Source organism: Sinohyriopsis cumingii, chromosome 13, assembly GCF_028554795.1.
Source record: "Sinohyriopsis cumingii isolate HCF-2022 chromosome 13, ASM2855479v2, whole genome shotgun sequence".
NCBI classification, from domain to species: Eukaryota; Metazoa; Mollusca; class Bivalvia; order Unionida; family Unionidae; genus Sinohyriopsis; species Sinohyriopsis cumingii.
Window position 1 is genome coordinate 26,864,149 of NC_142973.1, and position 16,917 is coordinate 26,881,065.

The 16,917-nt window shown below is 35.4% G+C and overlaps 2 protein-coding genes across 2 annotated transcripts in view; one reads left to right on the top strand and one right to left on the bottom strand.

The window, feature by feature from the left end:
* Positions 1-4,604, bottom strand: part of LOC149785089 (nose resistant to fluoxetine protein 6-like) — a 42,729-nt gene extending 38,125 nt beyond the window's left edge. Inside the window, exon 1 of the mRNA XM_089931274.1 lies at positions 4,217-4,604. Coding sequence (XP_089787400.1) covers positions 4,217-4,541 — 325 coding nt within the window. The 5' untranslated portion in view covers positions 4,542-4,604. The remainder of the gene's footprint in view (positions 1-4,216) is intronic.
* Positions 66-2,425, top strand: LOC149785090 (uncharacterized). The gene is made up of 4 exons (XM_089931256.1): positions 66-254; positions 1,248-1,320; positions 1,637-1,790; positions 1,973-2,425. Exons 1-4 carry the CDS (start codon positions 66-68, stop codon positions 1,974-1,976), a joined length of 420 nt encoding a protein of 139 aa, XP_089787382.1. The 3' UTR covers positions 1,977-2,425.
* Positions 4,605-16,917: the final 12,313 nt, after the last annotated feature.

Genomic DNA, 16,917 nt, shown 5'->3' on the forward strand with positions numbered 1-16,917 from the left:
TGTTGTTGGTTTTCTTCTTAGGCATATCACAGATACTGTATAGGCAGTTACATTATGGCGATGAGATGCTGACTGGCTGGCATTGCAAGGACCGTTCCCAACTTCCTCCACCACTGATTTCGACAGATGACGGTCTCGACAATATGGTGAACAGTTTGCCAATAGCAGAGAGTACACATCTGACTGCTGATGAAAGACATGATGTCCATGACCCTACGTATGGTGAACTTACAGACGAGACAATGAATACTGACGTCAGTATCAGTGTCAACGATTCTAACATGCCGATCGACAACTCTTCAGTCCAGTAAGGTATTTATCCTTTTATTTCATCTTAATTTAATCAATCTTAATGTAAGAAACAAATTCATAATAAATGTGCAGCGTCTTCACATTAGGTAACCACGAAAATATTTTTTTCCCCAGATTATAACCAGATGTTATTCTCATATCTGGACAGCGTCCCAAGATATAGAAGTGACAATCACATTTAACATAGGCGCTTCCTTCCAAGTCTCGAAGGTTAAAGTGTCAATGGAGGTTAGTTGCTTGCCCACATAATCTTAGTAATTTCATAATACACAATGGCTGATCACACTGCGCCTGTCAATATTCATCGTTTCTAAAAGGTAAACCATTGTAAGTAATCTTTGATATACACATCATTCAAAGATACGTTCCACTTTATGCTATTTATTTATTTATTTGTAATGCTCACGTATTCTATAATATATTCCATTGGTGAAGATTGTAGCCAGACAGCATAAATACACGTCAGCTGCTACGATCATTGACAGAGTAATACGGGAATTAGTGCCAATGGATGGTCACTTTCTACCTGAACCAGCAAAGTTAATTAGAGCTGCCAATAGGACTGCCAGAAATGTGGCCAAATGAGCCGCACGACTTAGAATTTGTTGTAAGTAGCACAAGTCATTATGTATTAATATTTTGCTTTCTTAGACTGTCAATATTTATTATTTTCTTGTTTTATTTCTTTCAGTTGGATAAATAACAGTTTCCAGACAAGTTTCTTTGAAAGGACATTCATGTTGGCAGTAAACGTCACATTTTATTAGCCACTGACGAACAACTCAAAGTTTTGGGAAAAGCCAAGGTCTGGTACGTAAATGCCACCTTCAAAATAATCAGGGTCCCATTTAATAATAACTTATTATTATTATTTCATGCTGTAATGTTGCATATTAAAGTAACTTATCACGGTCTTCTTCTTTGTTTATAATTAGGTATTCAAAGCATTGAAGCGACTTCTCCAGTCTCCTCCTGCTGTCAAAGAGATTGTTGCAAACTTTGAAACAGGTTAGTACAGCAGTAGTAGTAGTGATTTTAGGTGTTGTTGCTAGTCTCCTAATATTAATATAACACATTTTTTTTATTCTTCTCCAATTATTAGCCAATGAATTATATTGTGTAATTTTACTGATGAACTATTTTTCTTGATTCTATCAAGCTATGGCCATTTTATACGCTCGTATACCTTCTGTTCATGTTAGCTTTCAGTATAATTTCATTTTACCTTTACATTAAAACATAGTTGCTAAAAATTATTTATTTATATTACTTAGCACAAGCACAGACTTCTTCATCACCATCACATTATGTTTTATTTATTTAGGTATCTGGCTAGCTTTCCGGCGTGTGTATCCAGGAGTGCCTATCCACGACTGTGCATTTCACCTGGGGCAAGCCATGTGGCAAAAACTGCAGGAATTGGGGTGGAGAGAAACCGTAACATTCAAGAAAAGAGTGTTCATCAGTTTTGCAGGAAGGTAATAATTATTACTGGCACTCTGATGAATTTGCTAATTTTTATTTTGAATGATATCTCTGTCATTGTTAAGGTAACATTTCATTGTATTATCTCCCATGTTTAAGGCTTCCTTATTATTCATAAAAATTTTAATGTGTTATCTTATTAAAAAATTGCTTTCATTATGTGTCTCTTTTTCAGGTGATAGCGCTACCATTTTTGTCTGCAGAACATATGGCCTCTGCCTTTGCTCATCTTAAGGAACAGTCCATGAAGATTCCTGTTATACAGTTGGGCTGACTATGTGGAGTCAACCTGGATTACAAACACCACATTCCCAGTTGAATCGTGGTCAATGCTTAGAAAATCTGTTAGAACCAGTAACGATGTAGAGGGTTGGCATCGTAGGATCAACACAAAAGCTGGCAAAGCCAATCTTCCTTTATGTGTGCTAGTTAGCCTCTTATACAACAAAGCCACTTCAGTTGTTACACAGATTCATCTGGTATCAGAAAAAAAGTTGAGAAGATACCACAAAAAAAAACATATAAAAAAATACAGGCAAGAAAATTCTGTGTGTGAAAAGAGTACCAGAACGGCATTATCTCCTCCTCAAAATTACTGAAACGTTGCAGCAGCATATACAACCTGACAAATGACCGACAAGGAAAATTAATTGCATTTATATACAATGATTTTTTAAATCTGAAAACAGAAATGCATATAGTAATTATGTTTTCTTCATGTATGTAAATAAAACTGGAATGTACAATTCGGAATAATGTTGTTAGTCTTCTGTTCTTTAAGAAACCTGTTTGAGCTAATCTTTCGTCTTACTGAGACATCTCCTTCAATCATTCATTGGATTGTAGTTTTTACTGTTCTATTCTGGAAAAAATGTATGCCATATTACATGGGGTGCTGTATTATAAACGTTTCAATACTGGCAGAATCAAAGCATACATATATATCTTTGGTTATTTAAATAATTAAAAAAATCAGTTTTAACACACAGAAGTAAATATATGTAAAATGCAGTAACAAGTTAAATCATCTTCTCTCTCTCTCTCTGTGCTCGATTATTTATGTGCATTATATTTAGGAGGATAGCAAAATAAAACAGATTATGCCAAACAATGAAAACAAATTTTCACTTACCATGAAAAAATATTAATATTTGTACTTAGCTGAAAACGGAGAATTTCAAATATGCCACTAACTTGTTAGTTTCTTGTGATTGGTGAAAGTGTCCCAAAATTTGCACAAGTATGCTAATGCAGCCAGCAGTCAACCAAAAAAATGGCTTGGTGGTCCGCATAGTATACCAAGTGCAACACCTTCAAAAGCAGGCAACAAAAATTGAAATTAACACCAATATTGGTCCTTGGAGAAGAGAAACTTAATCAAGCAACACTGTTTTATCTGCATTCAGCCCCGTTTAAAAAAAGATCACAGAATTTCTAGTTGATTTGAGAGGATAAACATTTGTAATTTTTTCAGTCACGATAGTCATTACTAAATAATACCAAGAAATATGACAATGTTTGTTAATTTGAATGATAGAAAAAAATGGACTTATTAAGTTATTTTAACCTGGCCAACATTTTATTTGTATTTTTACTGGCAATGTGAATTTTTTACAAAATGTTTAGTACATGTATGCTATTATACAGTGAAAACAAGACAATTACTGTAATTCTTTGTGTTTGGTCAATTTTTTGCCCAGATATGCTTTGCCCATGCAATTTTTAAGGTAGGAAAAAGATTGGGCCAAGAGAGAGAGGTAAATATGACAATACTGTATATTTGACCTGTAAATTAATGGGTACGAAACGACCAGTACCTCGGGTATGAAACGACTAGCACCTAGGGTACGAAACGACTTGGGTACAAATGACCATGAACCCGATGTGTTTGGGGAAGGGTGTAGGGCGACCTAAAAAAAAATTCAAAAACAAACACACACAAATATATCAGAGAGGCGTCAGACATTGTAACACTACCATGGTTATAGCTGCACGCTGATTTGTATTCATTCGTGGTTGTTACGTGTGTTTTCGCAAGTACCTGCTTGGGCCGATAACTCAGCCCTTCGCCCGTGATGATATTGTCCATCAGTATCAACACATATTCATAGGGTTTATTTATCGGACTAGTACCTGGTTTGAAAGCATGACTAGAAAACAAAACGTTTCAATATACCGCACCATGAACCAATGCGTAGACTGCGCCAAGGAATGAGATGCAGTCTACGAGAAATAACTTTATATGTACTATAAATATATTTAAATTGTACACATACTGTTATTTTGTGTTGTTACAACTTTAGGTGTTTCTTTAATTAGAAAACATCAGATTCGTGTGATTGCTCAACTTAATGCACTTGTATTGCCTTCAACTCTGAAAGGGGTCTCGTAACACATATATTGACCTACATGTACTTACATTTTAATGCCCACTGCTGCATGGGATTTCCCAGTGAGTTAGTTAAGATCATCAGTGTATCTTTTAAACAGGAAGATTCTCCCGCCGATAGTTTCAGTTTGTTTTCATCAGTCATCTTAATACTGGAATAAAAACCATACATTTCCCCTACCTGGGGCCTCATTTCTTCCAACATTGAGATTAGAACATGGGACGCTCGCATCTTTGAGCCGATGAATGCGTTTAATCCAATTATTTTGTCAGAATAAGTTAGACCGTTACAAACTCCATTTGAAATGGAAATTAAAACCACGTACAATGCACATGATTTCCAGAATTCTCCCATGTTGATATTTCAGTTGGTTGGTCCAAATCGAACAATGACAACGACAACGCTCCTATGCTAGCAGTACCTATGAACAGAAAAGTGTTATGACGCTTTACAAGGTCACGTGATAGGTTTCACTGTCTACATAATAATAAATAATAATGAGGACTTTGTATAGCGCCTAATTTTTAGAAGCTGTATGCGCTTTACAACATTAACAACACCTTTAACATAAAAAAAACATATATAATGATATTATTACAACAACAACAACAACAAAAAACATGAAATTAGAAAACATAAAACATGCTGAAAATATTTAAGGTAGGAAACATTATTAGGTCTTTAAGTTTGTTCCCGCAGTCGAAACAATTGAGTTTTAAGAGCACTCTTGAATGGGATCACTGTGTCTTTGTGTCTAAGTTCAGTGGGAAATTCATTCCACGTTGCTGGGCCCTGGTATGCAAAAGAACGTTGTCGGAATACTGAGTATACGATTGTCAGAAGAGGAGCTTAAATATCTTGCTGGTGTGTACACATGCGTGAGGTCGGAAAGGTGTGTTGGACTGGAGTCCGTCAGTGAAACGTAGCACAGAGATCAAATTTTGTTTTTGATTTTGGATCGAATCGATAGCCAGTGTAGGGTACAGAGCAGCGGGGAGGTGTGATCTGATCGTGGTACTCTGAGTATGATCCGAGCAGCTGTGTTTTGAACTTTTTGAAGTTTCTGAAGTAGATACTGAGATGAACCAGACAGAATTTACAATAGTCCAGTCTTCAAAGTACTAATGAACACACAAGTGTTTTAGTGGCATCAACTGAAAGATATTTGCGAAAGGAGCTGATGCGTCTCAGCTCAAGATATGCAGCCTTGCGTATGTTCATAACATGTTGATGCAATGTGAGAGTACTGTCCAGAGTAACACCTAGTTCGTACTGACTGTGTTAATTTAATGTTGGTATTGCTGATATTTATTGTTTGAGGTAAAGGATGTGACTCAAAAATTCTTTGTGTTGTGATCAGAATGACCTCAGTTTTATCACCATTCACCTGCAGCTTGTTACATGTCATCCATGATTTCACATCAGAAATGCACCTCTCTACACCTATGATGGTAGCATCAACTTCAGTTGGGTGGCTAGATTTGTATATTTGCGTGTCGTGAGCGTACGACTGGTGAGACACTGGATGATGATCTATGACACTTGAGAGCGGCTTAGTGTATAGAATGAACAGAACAGGTCCAAGAACAGACCCCTGTGAAACACCACAACACACATTAATTGGGCTGGAGTGTATTCCATTTGCAGACACAGTTTGTGTCCTGTTGATCAAGTAGGACTTGAATCACAGTAAGGCTGTATCATTAATGCCAAATACATGCTAGAGGCGGTGAAGTAATATATCATGATCTATTATGTCAAATGCTGCAGAGAAACTAAGGAGGGTGAGGACTGTAATCTTTCCGCTATTTAAAGCAGAGAGAATGTCATTAACTACTTTTAAAAGAGTAGTTTCAGCACTGTGGCAAGGGCGATATGCAGATTGTACATTGCTAAAAAAGACTTTGAATTCAGGTGAGATACAAGCTGGGATAGAACAACCTTTTATAAGATTTTTTATATGAATTGGAAATTAAAAACTGGGTGGTAGTTCTTTAAATCGTTATGGTCTTATGTCACGTGTTTAGGCTCGAATAAACAGTAACACAAGAAAGAGTAAAAACAACCTTTGAAAAATATAATAATTTATTTCCTGGAAAAATTCTTTAAAAATGAAAAAAATATGAACTTACGGTTTTATAGAATCAAATCCAAAAATAATCCAAGAATAATCCACGATTAAAATTTTGAAGTCCTAATAACAAAATGTTTTACTAATTTCAAGTTCGAATCCCGAAGAAGAATCCAAGATAGAAGACGATGACGTATGGTGAAATCTGTAGTGTTGAATTCTACTGTTCCTTGTAGAAACAAGAATTATCACTCCGGTTTCTGATAGCTGAATAAATCTTCATTTAAAAAAAATGTCCTTGTTCATCAGTTTCACATGAGCACACGTATTTTTCAGAAAAATAACAGAATTAATCCTTTGGAATCCAAGTAATTTGAAATAATTCCAAACAGCACAACATACAACTTCTAGTGTAAGAAAAAGGCCCAGCTGCAACTTCTGCTGAGAATAATTCTCCAAATTAGAGGTTATATGGAATGACAATTTTTTTTTTAAACTGACAAACAATTAAAATGAATTAGATCAGATATAATTAAATCAGCTATACATAACAATGGTCGAGTGTTGGTTTCTTCACCAGAGCCTTTACAATGGCAGTTTTGTAAAATTATGGGAATTCCCCGGATGAGAGAGAGGTATTAATAACATCAGTTAGTGAAGGAAATACTGCATCTAAGCACTCAAGCAGCAGTGATGTTGGAACTGGATCAAGTTCACGTGACTTTGGTGCACCTTTCATCACGATCGTACGTACTAAATCCATAGAGACAGGTTCAAATGCCGCTAATGGTTGCCGCTGAAATTCTGTATCCCAACTGTATGGTGTTGACGAGTCGATTGAAATTGTGTTGTCAAGCTTATCTCTAATGGTTTGTACTTTGTCACGGAAGAAATTCGCAAACAGGTCCGAAGGTCGACTAGAGAGAAGGTAGTTAGAAGTGGTTTACTACATAGTTAGTAATCTCGAAGAGCTCTTTGCAGCTGGAACTTTCCATGATCTTAGTACTGTAGTGGGCTGATTTCGCTGCATGAGCTATGGTTTTGTGACGTTCTTCTTAGCGGCTTCATATATTTGCTTATGAATATTGAGTCTGGTGGAAAACCAAGGACTCTCAGCTTTGCGGCGGTCACTTTTAGCAGTGCGAAGCTGGTCCTTATCTCTGCTATACCACGGAGAACACTTTTGAATTGATAATCTGCACTTGGTGGTTGGGGAATGTTTTTCGAGCAATGAACGCAGGCAGTTATCGAGTTGTTCTGCTGTAGGAGGTAAGCAAGTTGTTAGGTTTGCTTGGATGTCACGCATTAGTTTGGTTCTATTTATCATACGGAGGCTTCTCTTAGTAGCAAATAAAGGTGGAGGGTTCGGGACTGATACGTCAAGATGGCATATAATGCAGTGGTGATCTGATGCAAGTTCGTGGGATACCAGGGAAGACCGTATAATATTATCATCATGACTATGAAGAATCCAGTCTAAGATGTGACCATGTTTATGGGTGGTTGGTTAACTGAGTGACTGAGGCTCCAGTAATAATCAGGTTGCCACCTATCGAATTTCCACACTCCAGGAGATTCGGAAACTGCTCCAAAAAGAGAGATTCAGTCAGTTTGTTTTTCTACTAGGAGGAGGGCGATGTAGGCAGACAAAATGGACTGACCTTTGTTCCAGTGTGAGTGTGGTTTGAACTAGTTCAAACGATGTTTGGTAGAAATTGAAAGTTGTGGCGTGGTTAAAACGTTTGATTATGAAGTTCTTTGTGATGACAGCAATTCCACCTCCGCGAGAGTGGCGGGGGAACGACTTGATGGAGTAACCGGTGGTTGTTAGATCCGCGCACTTGCGCTCATCGCCTGATGTTTTTAGCCATATTTCTGTCAGGAAAAACTCGTCGATATTCTGATTGTTGATAAAATTAACTATTTCTGTGCGCTTTTCCGATGGTCCTACTGATTGGGCATTGAATAATGCAAAACGCAGAGGTATCACTTGGATAGTTGACACAAAGGTTGATGATTTAATTAGGTTATCTAAATTAACGGTCGAATTTTCAAATTTGTTAGACGGAAAGGGCATAAGGGAAATAACTGGAATTCTTCTTCCTGTTCTACGCCAGCCAGCTTTGAAGCAACTTTTCTTTTTTCGCTTCTGTTTACATTAAGTATTGATCAATGCTGTCCCAGTTCGTTTAGTCTAGAGCACAATGAAGTGTGGAGAGCCATGGAGTAGTCATTTAAAGCAAAACTTTGCTTGTTGTTGAGAGAGAGAGAGAGAGAGAGAGTTGATCTCATATGGGTAACGACTTAATATTGAATTTATGAAAGGAGTTGAACAATGTCCAGCTTTTGCAAGCCTTGGCGAGTTTCAGAAATTTAATATTAAATCATCGGCGGCACGATTTACCCAAATACACCCAAATACTGTCAAAATATACCCAAATACATCCAAAATACTGCCCAAATACTACCCAAATACTGTGCAAATATACCCAAATACTGCCCAATACTCTCAAATAGTCCAGAAACAAGCACGTGAAATATGTCTATGGATAATTACATAAGATGATCCCTATTTCCAGTGATCGTGGCCAACGATCTTCTTTTCGTCCTTATTTGCTATGTATATGCTATAATGTTTTCTGTGTCTGCACTGGCCTTTGTGTGGTAAACTTTTTTCTTTTGGTAATTTGGTGTTTATTTCTGATAGAAAAGTTTTGTTTCAAAATGAGAGACAAGGTGATGAAACTTTAAGATTATATACCTTGCATTTGACTGCTTGTAATGAACAGTAATGTTTTGTTCAGACTGTCTAGCAGTTTATTAATGATCAAAAAAAAATATACAACTTTAAACTCGTCCTATTTCCAAAGAAAACATGCTGCAATTATCAGTACTCAATAAGTAGTCCAAAAAAAATCCATGGAGGAGGGGGGAGGGCACACACTCGAGGGCAGTAGCTAATTATATCTAAATGTCGAAGGTGTGCCCATACAAAAAAAATTAACATTCTTCTAGAATATAGATAACTGGAATTAAGTATGCAAATTATGATCATATATGTAGTCTCTTACCTAATGGTAATTGGAGATGTTCGTTACATTATGTACAAAGAATTTCTAATTACTTTAGTAATTTAACGTATTTCATTTTGACACAGAACTTAACTTTGCATTTAATTGAAAAATTGATTCCTAACACGATGCGGTCATGTTATTACCTAGTTTTGCCTGGGTACAAATAGTCTACATCGTGAAATGGTTCTCTGATGCATGGATGTTATTTAAGTATAACCTTTTGGGACAATCATATTTCAGCGTTGATGTGTGTGCCGCATAGTTTACCTGTTTTGAAAAAGAGAGTCGCTTGTTTACGATGTGTGCAGTGAAGAAGACAGTGTCTAAGTCTTTCATGGAACAGGATTCCTAAAGTTGAATCGAGTTAATGGTAAGCAAAAACTTACTTTTGCATCTACCACTGTTCTGTGATTAAAGAAGGGATGTATCGTAGAATCGCAAACATGGTATATGTAGCTCTTTTCACCGGTTGACACATGAGCTCATAGTTGTCTCAGCAGGCAAATTTCGCGAAATTCACATGTTTTGGAGCCCGTAACTTCAGTTTGGTACAACGCAGAAAAGACAATGCCGGCTTGATGAATAGAAAAATATCTCGGGAGTACAACAGCCATAAAGTATGGTCGTGTGCCTTTAAAGACGGAAATAGAAGAAGGAAATCGAGGGTCATGGGTGGAAGCAAGTATTTGGAAGTTACGTACATTCTGTCTTATATAATATGATAGAGAGGGTCCTATGTCAGAACTGGTCATGTGGATAATCTAAGGTATTTTTGTCACTCTGTATGATTTTTTTTTCCTTTCAGATTATTGTTTGTTTTTCTCAACATCAAGCTCGCGTCGAACACCTGTGAGTCTGATAGACGCAATAGCTTTCATTTGTTGTGCGTAAAAATAGTCCCAAACAAATAGTAAAAAAGTATGTCATACATTTTTGCTAACTATAAATCAAAGAATAAGTGTCCTTCCAAATAAACAGAACATTTTTAAAAAAGACAAAATATTTATAAACACAAAATGTCCAATGCATGTAATGTCGCATTGTTTGATACGGTGGATAGTACCAGTCTGAGTTGGCCTACATATCACAGTGTAATTGTTTACGTTGAAATTCTACATCACAGATAAACATTAGATTGTTGCGATATTTTTTTAAAAAATAAGGTTACTGGATGCCGAAATACACATATTTACTGTAATGTATGTGTGACCAGATATTTGCAGTATTTGATTTGTAGCATTAGATTGTACAGATGACGTAAACAAATCTCTTTTTGAGTGGGACTTGCATCACATATTTACTACGTAAATATGGTGTGGTTGGATAAAGTTCTGTCAGTTAGGGAGACCATTTTATGTCTGTATTCTTCTGTGAACAAAGGTGAGTTTATTTACTTCAGTAAGTTCACCTTTAAACCAAGCTTGTATATAGGGTGGATTCCATGCTAAAAACATACCGTCTCTCCATCCCCACCCCCACCCTCACTATCATCTGAGCAATACCCGTAGTTTTACTTGTTATTGTTCTTGTCTTGTTTTGTTTTTTTGTTGCCATTTTTCATGCTATGATATGTTATACATGACATAACAAACCCATGTGGGTGTTGTTACATATTTAGGCTCTTACAAAAAGTAACAAGAAAAAAGTGAAGACAACAAGCTTTATACAATTTGGCAAATACTTCAATTCCCTAGAAAAACAAAATAAAAATGAGAAAAAGAACTTACGGGTTTACGAATCAGATCCAAAAATAATCCAAGAATTAAACAATAGAAGTCCTTGTAATAAAACGTCCTAATGAAACTGAGTTCGAATCCAAATGAAATCCAAAATGGAAAGTGATGAAGTATGCTGTGGTCAGCGTCGTACTGCTGTGTCAATAGTTCTTTGTTGAATCACAAAAAATAATATTCCAGTGTTTGAATTCTGAGTAAATTTCGGTAACTGTTCTTGTATAAGAATTAATTTAGAGCAATAGTATTTCCATGGAAAACAAACTTGTAATCCAAATAAAGTAAATTATACAGAATAATTAGCCCAAAAACTGGTCACGACATAAAACACTTTAACGTCTCAAGTGTTAAGGCACTAATGACTGTTCTTTCTCAAAACATCAATAATAACTCTAGCTACAACGCAAAACAGATGCCCGGATGTGGGTCAATCCTCTGGAAAAACCTAACTGATACATGTTATTTGAGACGTATTCCAGATATTGCCTTAATCCACTTTATGAATCTTACTCTGAGAAAGAATAATAAAAAAGGTTGTTTACTACAATTTTTACAGGTTCTGAATCAAAGTCAGGAACTAGGTCAGCATTAGATACAAAGTTTCTATAAAGTTGTTTACGTCAAAAATAAAAATAAAAAACAGTCAGAACTGAACAACATCAAATTCAGTAAATAAAGTTACAATACACTATCATGTAATAGAATTTATAAAAAAAAAATGCAAAACTTATAAACAAACAATTAAATCAAAAATAAATTAAATCAAATATACATAACTGGGTAAATTGGCCATATTGAAAAAACAAGACCATATTTCCCAATTCCTTTTCGCGAGTGAAATCAAAAAACGGCGGCCAAAAATGTTCGTTCAGAACAAAAATTTCCACAATAATTCCATTGGACTTATTTGGATTAATCGGAAGCACATAAAGTGATATTTTTATATTTTGACGAGTGGTAATATAAAAATATGAAACTACACATACTATAGGAAAACTGTACGGACTATGTGATATATATATATATATATATATATATATATATATATATATATATATATATATATATATATAGTTCCGATATTTTAATATTGTTGCTAAGGGTATTGACGGAAGTTAAGTAAATATACTCACCGCTTGCTTGCATGGTTATAACGTGCCCGCATTTGAATAACTATTTTTGTCTTATATAGAAATTAAAAGGTCGACTAGATGTCAACGTCCAGAGGTAGTTTTACATAGATAAGTGAGCAGGAGAAGGTATGAATATTTATAAGTTTGGACTGGGCGATCTTGACTGGTACACTAGTGTTTTATTTTCCAATAGTCGCAACATAAACTTCACTTTGCATACAAATATGCGGCGGCCGTTGCCGTTAGATAGGGAATTTCACGCCACATAACTTTACTTCTCTTTCTGTTCTTAATCATTTTAACACGTGTTGTTTTTGCAATATATTTCGTCTTGTTTCTAATACGAATTTATGTTGTCCGTTTCAGAGTTAAGGACTGCTTTCGTTTCAACTTCGCCCTTAAATCCAACTCGACAGAACCAATGTTTTCACGTCGCTGATTAAATTTTAAAAAATAAAACTTTTTAAAGTTTCACAGAACTACTTTGTCCGTTAAGTACTCTAGATGACTCAGCATGCAAAATAAATTATCTATCTTATGAAGACCCCAGCCTGTTATCACCTTAAGAAATACACATTATTATGTTATGTTAGGAAATTATTCGTGTCTTCCTTTGCGTAACCACGGTTGCTTGATGCGAGCTTGTTTTTGAAGAAAAAAAAACAAAAAAAAACAATAATCTGAAGGGAAAGAAACTCATACCGAATGACAAAATTACCTCAGATTACCACCATGACCCGTTCGGACATAGGACCCTGTCTATCATGCTATAAAATATACTTTTATTACAATAGACAGGTCCCTACGACAGAAAGGGTATGAAATCAAATGATTTAACCTAGCAAAGAAATGATAAATCCTGATTCCAAATGATGTGGTGTCACATGAAATGATTTAACGAACAAAACCAAATGATGAATTTAGATTTCAAATGACGTAGTATTAAATGAAATGATGTAGTGTGAAATGAAATGATTTAATCCAACAAACAGAATGATGAATTCAGATTCCAAATGATGTTGTGTGATATGAAATGATGTAGCATGAAATGAAATGACTGAACCCCAAAAATGAAACAATGAATTCAGATTCCAAATGATGTGGAGTTAAATGAAATGATCTGATATTAAATAAAATGATTACAAGAACAAAACGGAATGATGATATCTGCTTCCAAATGACGTGCTATTAAATAAAGTGATGTGGTCTAAAATGAAATGATTTAACTCAACAAATGAAATCATGAATTTAAATTCCAAATGATCTGGTATTAAATAAAATAGTTTAAACAACAAAAGGGATTGATGGATTCTGAATCCAAATGACGAATTGTTAAATGAAATTACGTAGTATGAAATGAAATGATTTAACCCAAAAAATGAAATGATGTATTCAGATTCCAAATGATCTGGCATTAGTTGAAATGGTCTGAAGAACAGAATGGAATGACCAACTCATATTCCAAATGACGTGGTATTAAATGAAATGTATGGAAAGTAAACGGTCTGACTCGAAACAGCATTACAATATAAGGTCAAAATGTAAAACATCTAGCGTAAATCCAAACAAACACAGACTTATAATCGACAGGAGTTTCTATAGTATTTGGCTGAGATTTTTGCGGACGACATTTAACAGCTAAGCCTGCTAAGGTTAGTGTTTCTTCTCATTGGATATAAACAAGAACTATGTTTTCCAGTCAGTATAAAGTGACTATCCAAATTAATGAATGTGTGTGGGTTTTTTTTAATCTGCCTTGTACTGCGCGAGTTTTCAAGGCTTTAACTCAGCTAGATCTATCAGCTAAGGAGATTAAATCTTCAACTTATTTAATCAATAGTAATTACCATACACACTAAACCAACAATTTGTTGCCCGCAACTTTTTGTATGTGTCATGTTACCGGCCATACGTACATGGACATTATTCGTCCAAGTTGTATATGTAAGAATTCTTATTTTTCCTCCATTTAATCTAGTTTGCATTGACATATTACTGGTTTTCTTCTTTTAGTTTTCCTCTGGGAGATCGAATATAATTTTATTAGAAATCATGATTCGCGACTTTTAGTGCATTTGAAACACCCCACTCTCCTTTCCAAACGAATTGAAAATTGGGTGGGGGGCTTAGTCATATATTTTGAAAGAATAATACGTGAACAATAAACAGTTGCCTCCATTGGAGTGTTTCTTGGCGAAGAAGAAGCACAGATCATGCTTGAATAAACCCATACTTTAGAAAATGATGTGTGAAAATAAAACGGAAAGACGATGGATTCTATCAGAATTTTAAAAAATAGCATCAACGACTTGTAAGTGATACCATGTAGCCCTTAGGGTAAAAACGCTCTCGTTCTCTCTCTCTCTCTCTCTCTCTCTCTCTCTCTCTCTCTCTGCCATAGAACGGTCTAAGCTTGTACTTTTTGTTTTCTGCTGACTGCTGGAACAATGCTAGACTTTACCTGCTATCCATCGATTTAAGTAGCATCGATATGGTATTTATTTGTACCTAGCTCAATTGCCTGTCCTAGGACGGGAGTGATACAAGTAAGTTTCATCATAATTTTTTTAAATAAAAAGTAAACAAAAAAAATAAATAATGGGATGAGCGAGTTTAAAGAAAGTTTGAATTTAAAAATACAAAACGGTGTTTAAAAAGATTGCGACCTCTTGTTTGGCAGCCTGACACATAGAAAGATAAATGTGGGTATCAATATATAAAGGCTAGCAATTGCTCGTTCTAGGATGAAAGTGATAAATTTTCAAGATAAAAAAAGTAACAAAATTGGGATGAGCTAGTTTAACAGAAAGTTTGAACATAAAAATACCAAAACGGAATATACAAAAAAAATGGGATGCCGCCGCGAGTTTCGAACTCTCGACCTCTTGTTTTGCAGCTGGGGCACACATACAAATGTGGGTGTTTATATATAAGACTAGGTTAATTGCCCGTCCTAAAACACGAATTTAACCAATTAAAATTATTTTTTTTTTAATTGGATGAGCGAGTTTACAAGAAAGTTTGAACATACAAATACAGACAAGTTTTTAAAGATATGGGTTGTTGACACCCTTCAGCTCTCCCCAGCATGTTAGCTGGTTTGAACTTTTGAGGTGACACCCTGGTGTTCCGGATTATGTGTGTTTTGGTGTGGGTTTCCCTGTTCTCCCAATTAGTGTTATAAGTTTTTATGATTAAGTTAATAAAATTTCACTAGAATAAGTGTAATTTAGTCATGGTTGCTCTATGTTTTGTTCATCAATTCATAGAGTTTAAATTGTCCAAAAATGCTTGGGGGGATATATTTCCTTCCCTTTGGCTATGCCTAGGCTGGCAGTGGGCCTAGATCCTATCATCCCTTGCTTGGAACTTAGGATTGTACTACCCACCCTAAGAACTATTAAGTCCCAGGGTTGGATTCCATTCCTTTGGTCCCTGTAGTTTTGCATGTTGAAAGTGACTCTGCCAAAGCCATTTTGTCCATGTGTCGAGGAATAGTGAGTGCTTTGTTGTAAGTGTTCCATTTAGTTGTATGGACAGTTCTATGTAGGTCAAATCTATTACAGTTGTTTTCCTTCTCTATACTTATTTGTGTTAGAAGAAATTTTGAATGCATAGATTTAAGCCGAAAAAAAAGTATTTAATGTCGAACACAATAAGGTGTCTATTTGTTTTGTGTTTTGTTTCGTGTGTTGTAGCTGTGTGGGGTGGGCGACAGCTACATTGGGGAATTAGCTGGTAGAGCCAACAAACAAACATCTAGGTTACATATTTATTTCAAATTCAAAAGCTCCCTCTAACCCTTTCTGACTCTGTATACCAGCCCTGCGGACTTCACTTGAGACATCCTGATATCATATTTCTATAACTCGCTTGAATGTTTCTGGTACATAGATCTGTGTTCCTACATTAAACTAAACATTTGATATCTCACTAATGATTTGTCTAGAAGCTGATTTGAAAACATATAAATGATTATATTATATCTGATCAGACTCACGCTCACTTTCAGCCTCTTCCTCAAAATATAAATGTTAAATAAATGTAGTTTAAGTGTAAGGGTTGGCAAAGATTGTCAGAGTTCAAATATAAAATATATATTTCTTTAAAATCTATATATAAGATACTCTTGCTAATTAGAGAAACTTAATCTACTATCTTGTCTCTAATATCATCAGCATTTTCAAAATCTAAAACTAATTGTAAGTCCTGTAAATAATCATGTAATTAATTTACATAAACACAAATGCATGTTCTCACTTACATAGACCATAGAGCTAGACCTGTTAAACCAAATGATTAATGTCCACAAGGTCATGGGGTGAGTGTGCTGTAAAGATTCTGCTTGTATTGTGTAGGAAGATGTGGATTCTATTCAACATGACTATGTACAAGACTAGAAAATTGGAAAACAGCTAAATCATATAAAAGTCCCTACTACAAGTGCATGTGTTGTGTTTTGTTAAAAGTGTTTAGTTGGTTTCTATGCCTTAGCATATTGTGGTCAAAATATGTTTTGTTATCTTGTTGCACCTTAGCCCAATAAGCAAAATGAAATTTCCCATCACTCTGACGTGATGGAGAACACTGTTGTTATGTAGCTTTAATTGATATCAACAATGCCAGTACACTTCACCTCCCGATGCCGATATCACACAAGATGCAATAAATGCGGAGGAAAGCACAAAGGAAAATGTGCTGCAAATTCATATAAATGTG

What these genes read in the sequence shown, in the direction of transcription:
- LOC149785090 (XM_089931256.1), top strand. Translation starts at nt 66, where the DNA reads ATGCTGACTGGCTGGCATTGCAAGGACCGTTCCCAACTTCCTCCACCA. An exon ending in ACGAGACAATGAATACTGAC is followed by an intron (nt 255 to 1,247) that starts GTCAGTATCAGT and finishes GTTTATAATTAG; the next exon opens with GTATTCAAAGCATTGAAGCG. An exon ending in TGTTGCAAACTTTGAAACAG is followed by an intron (nt 1,321 to 1,636) that starts GTTAGTACAGCA and finishes TTATTTATTTAG; the next exon opens with GTATCTGGCTAGCTTTCCGG.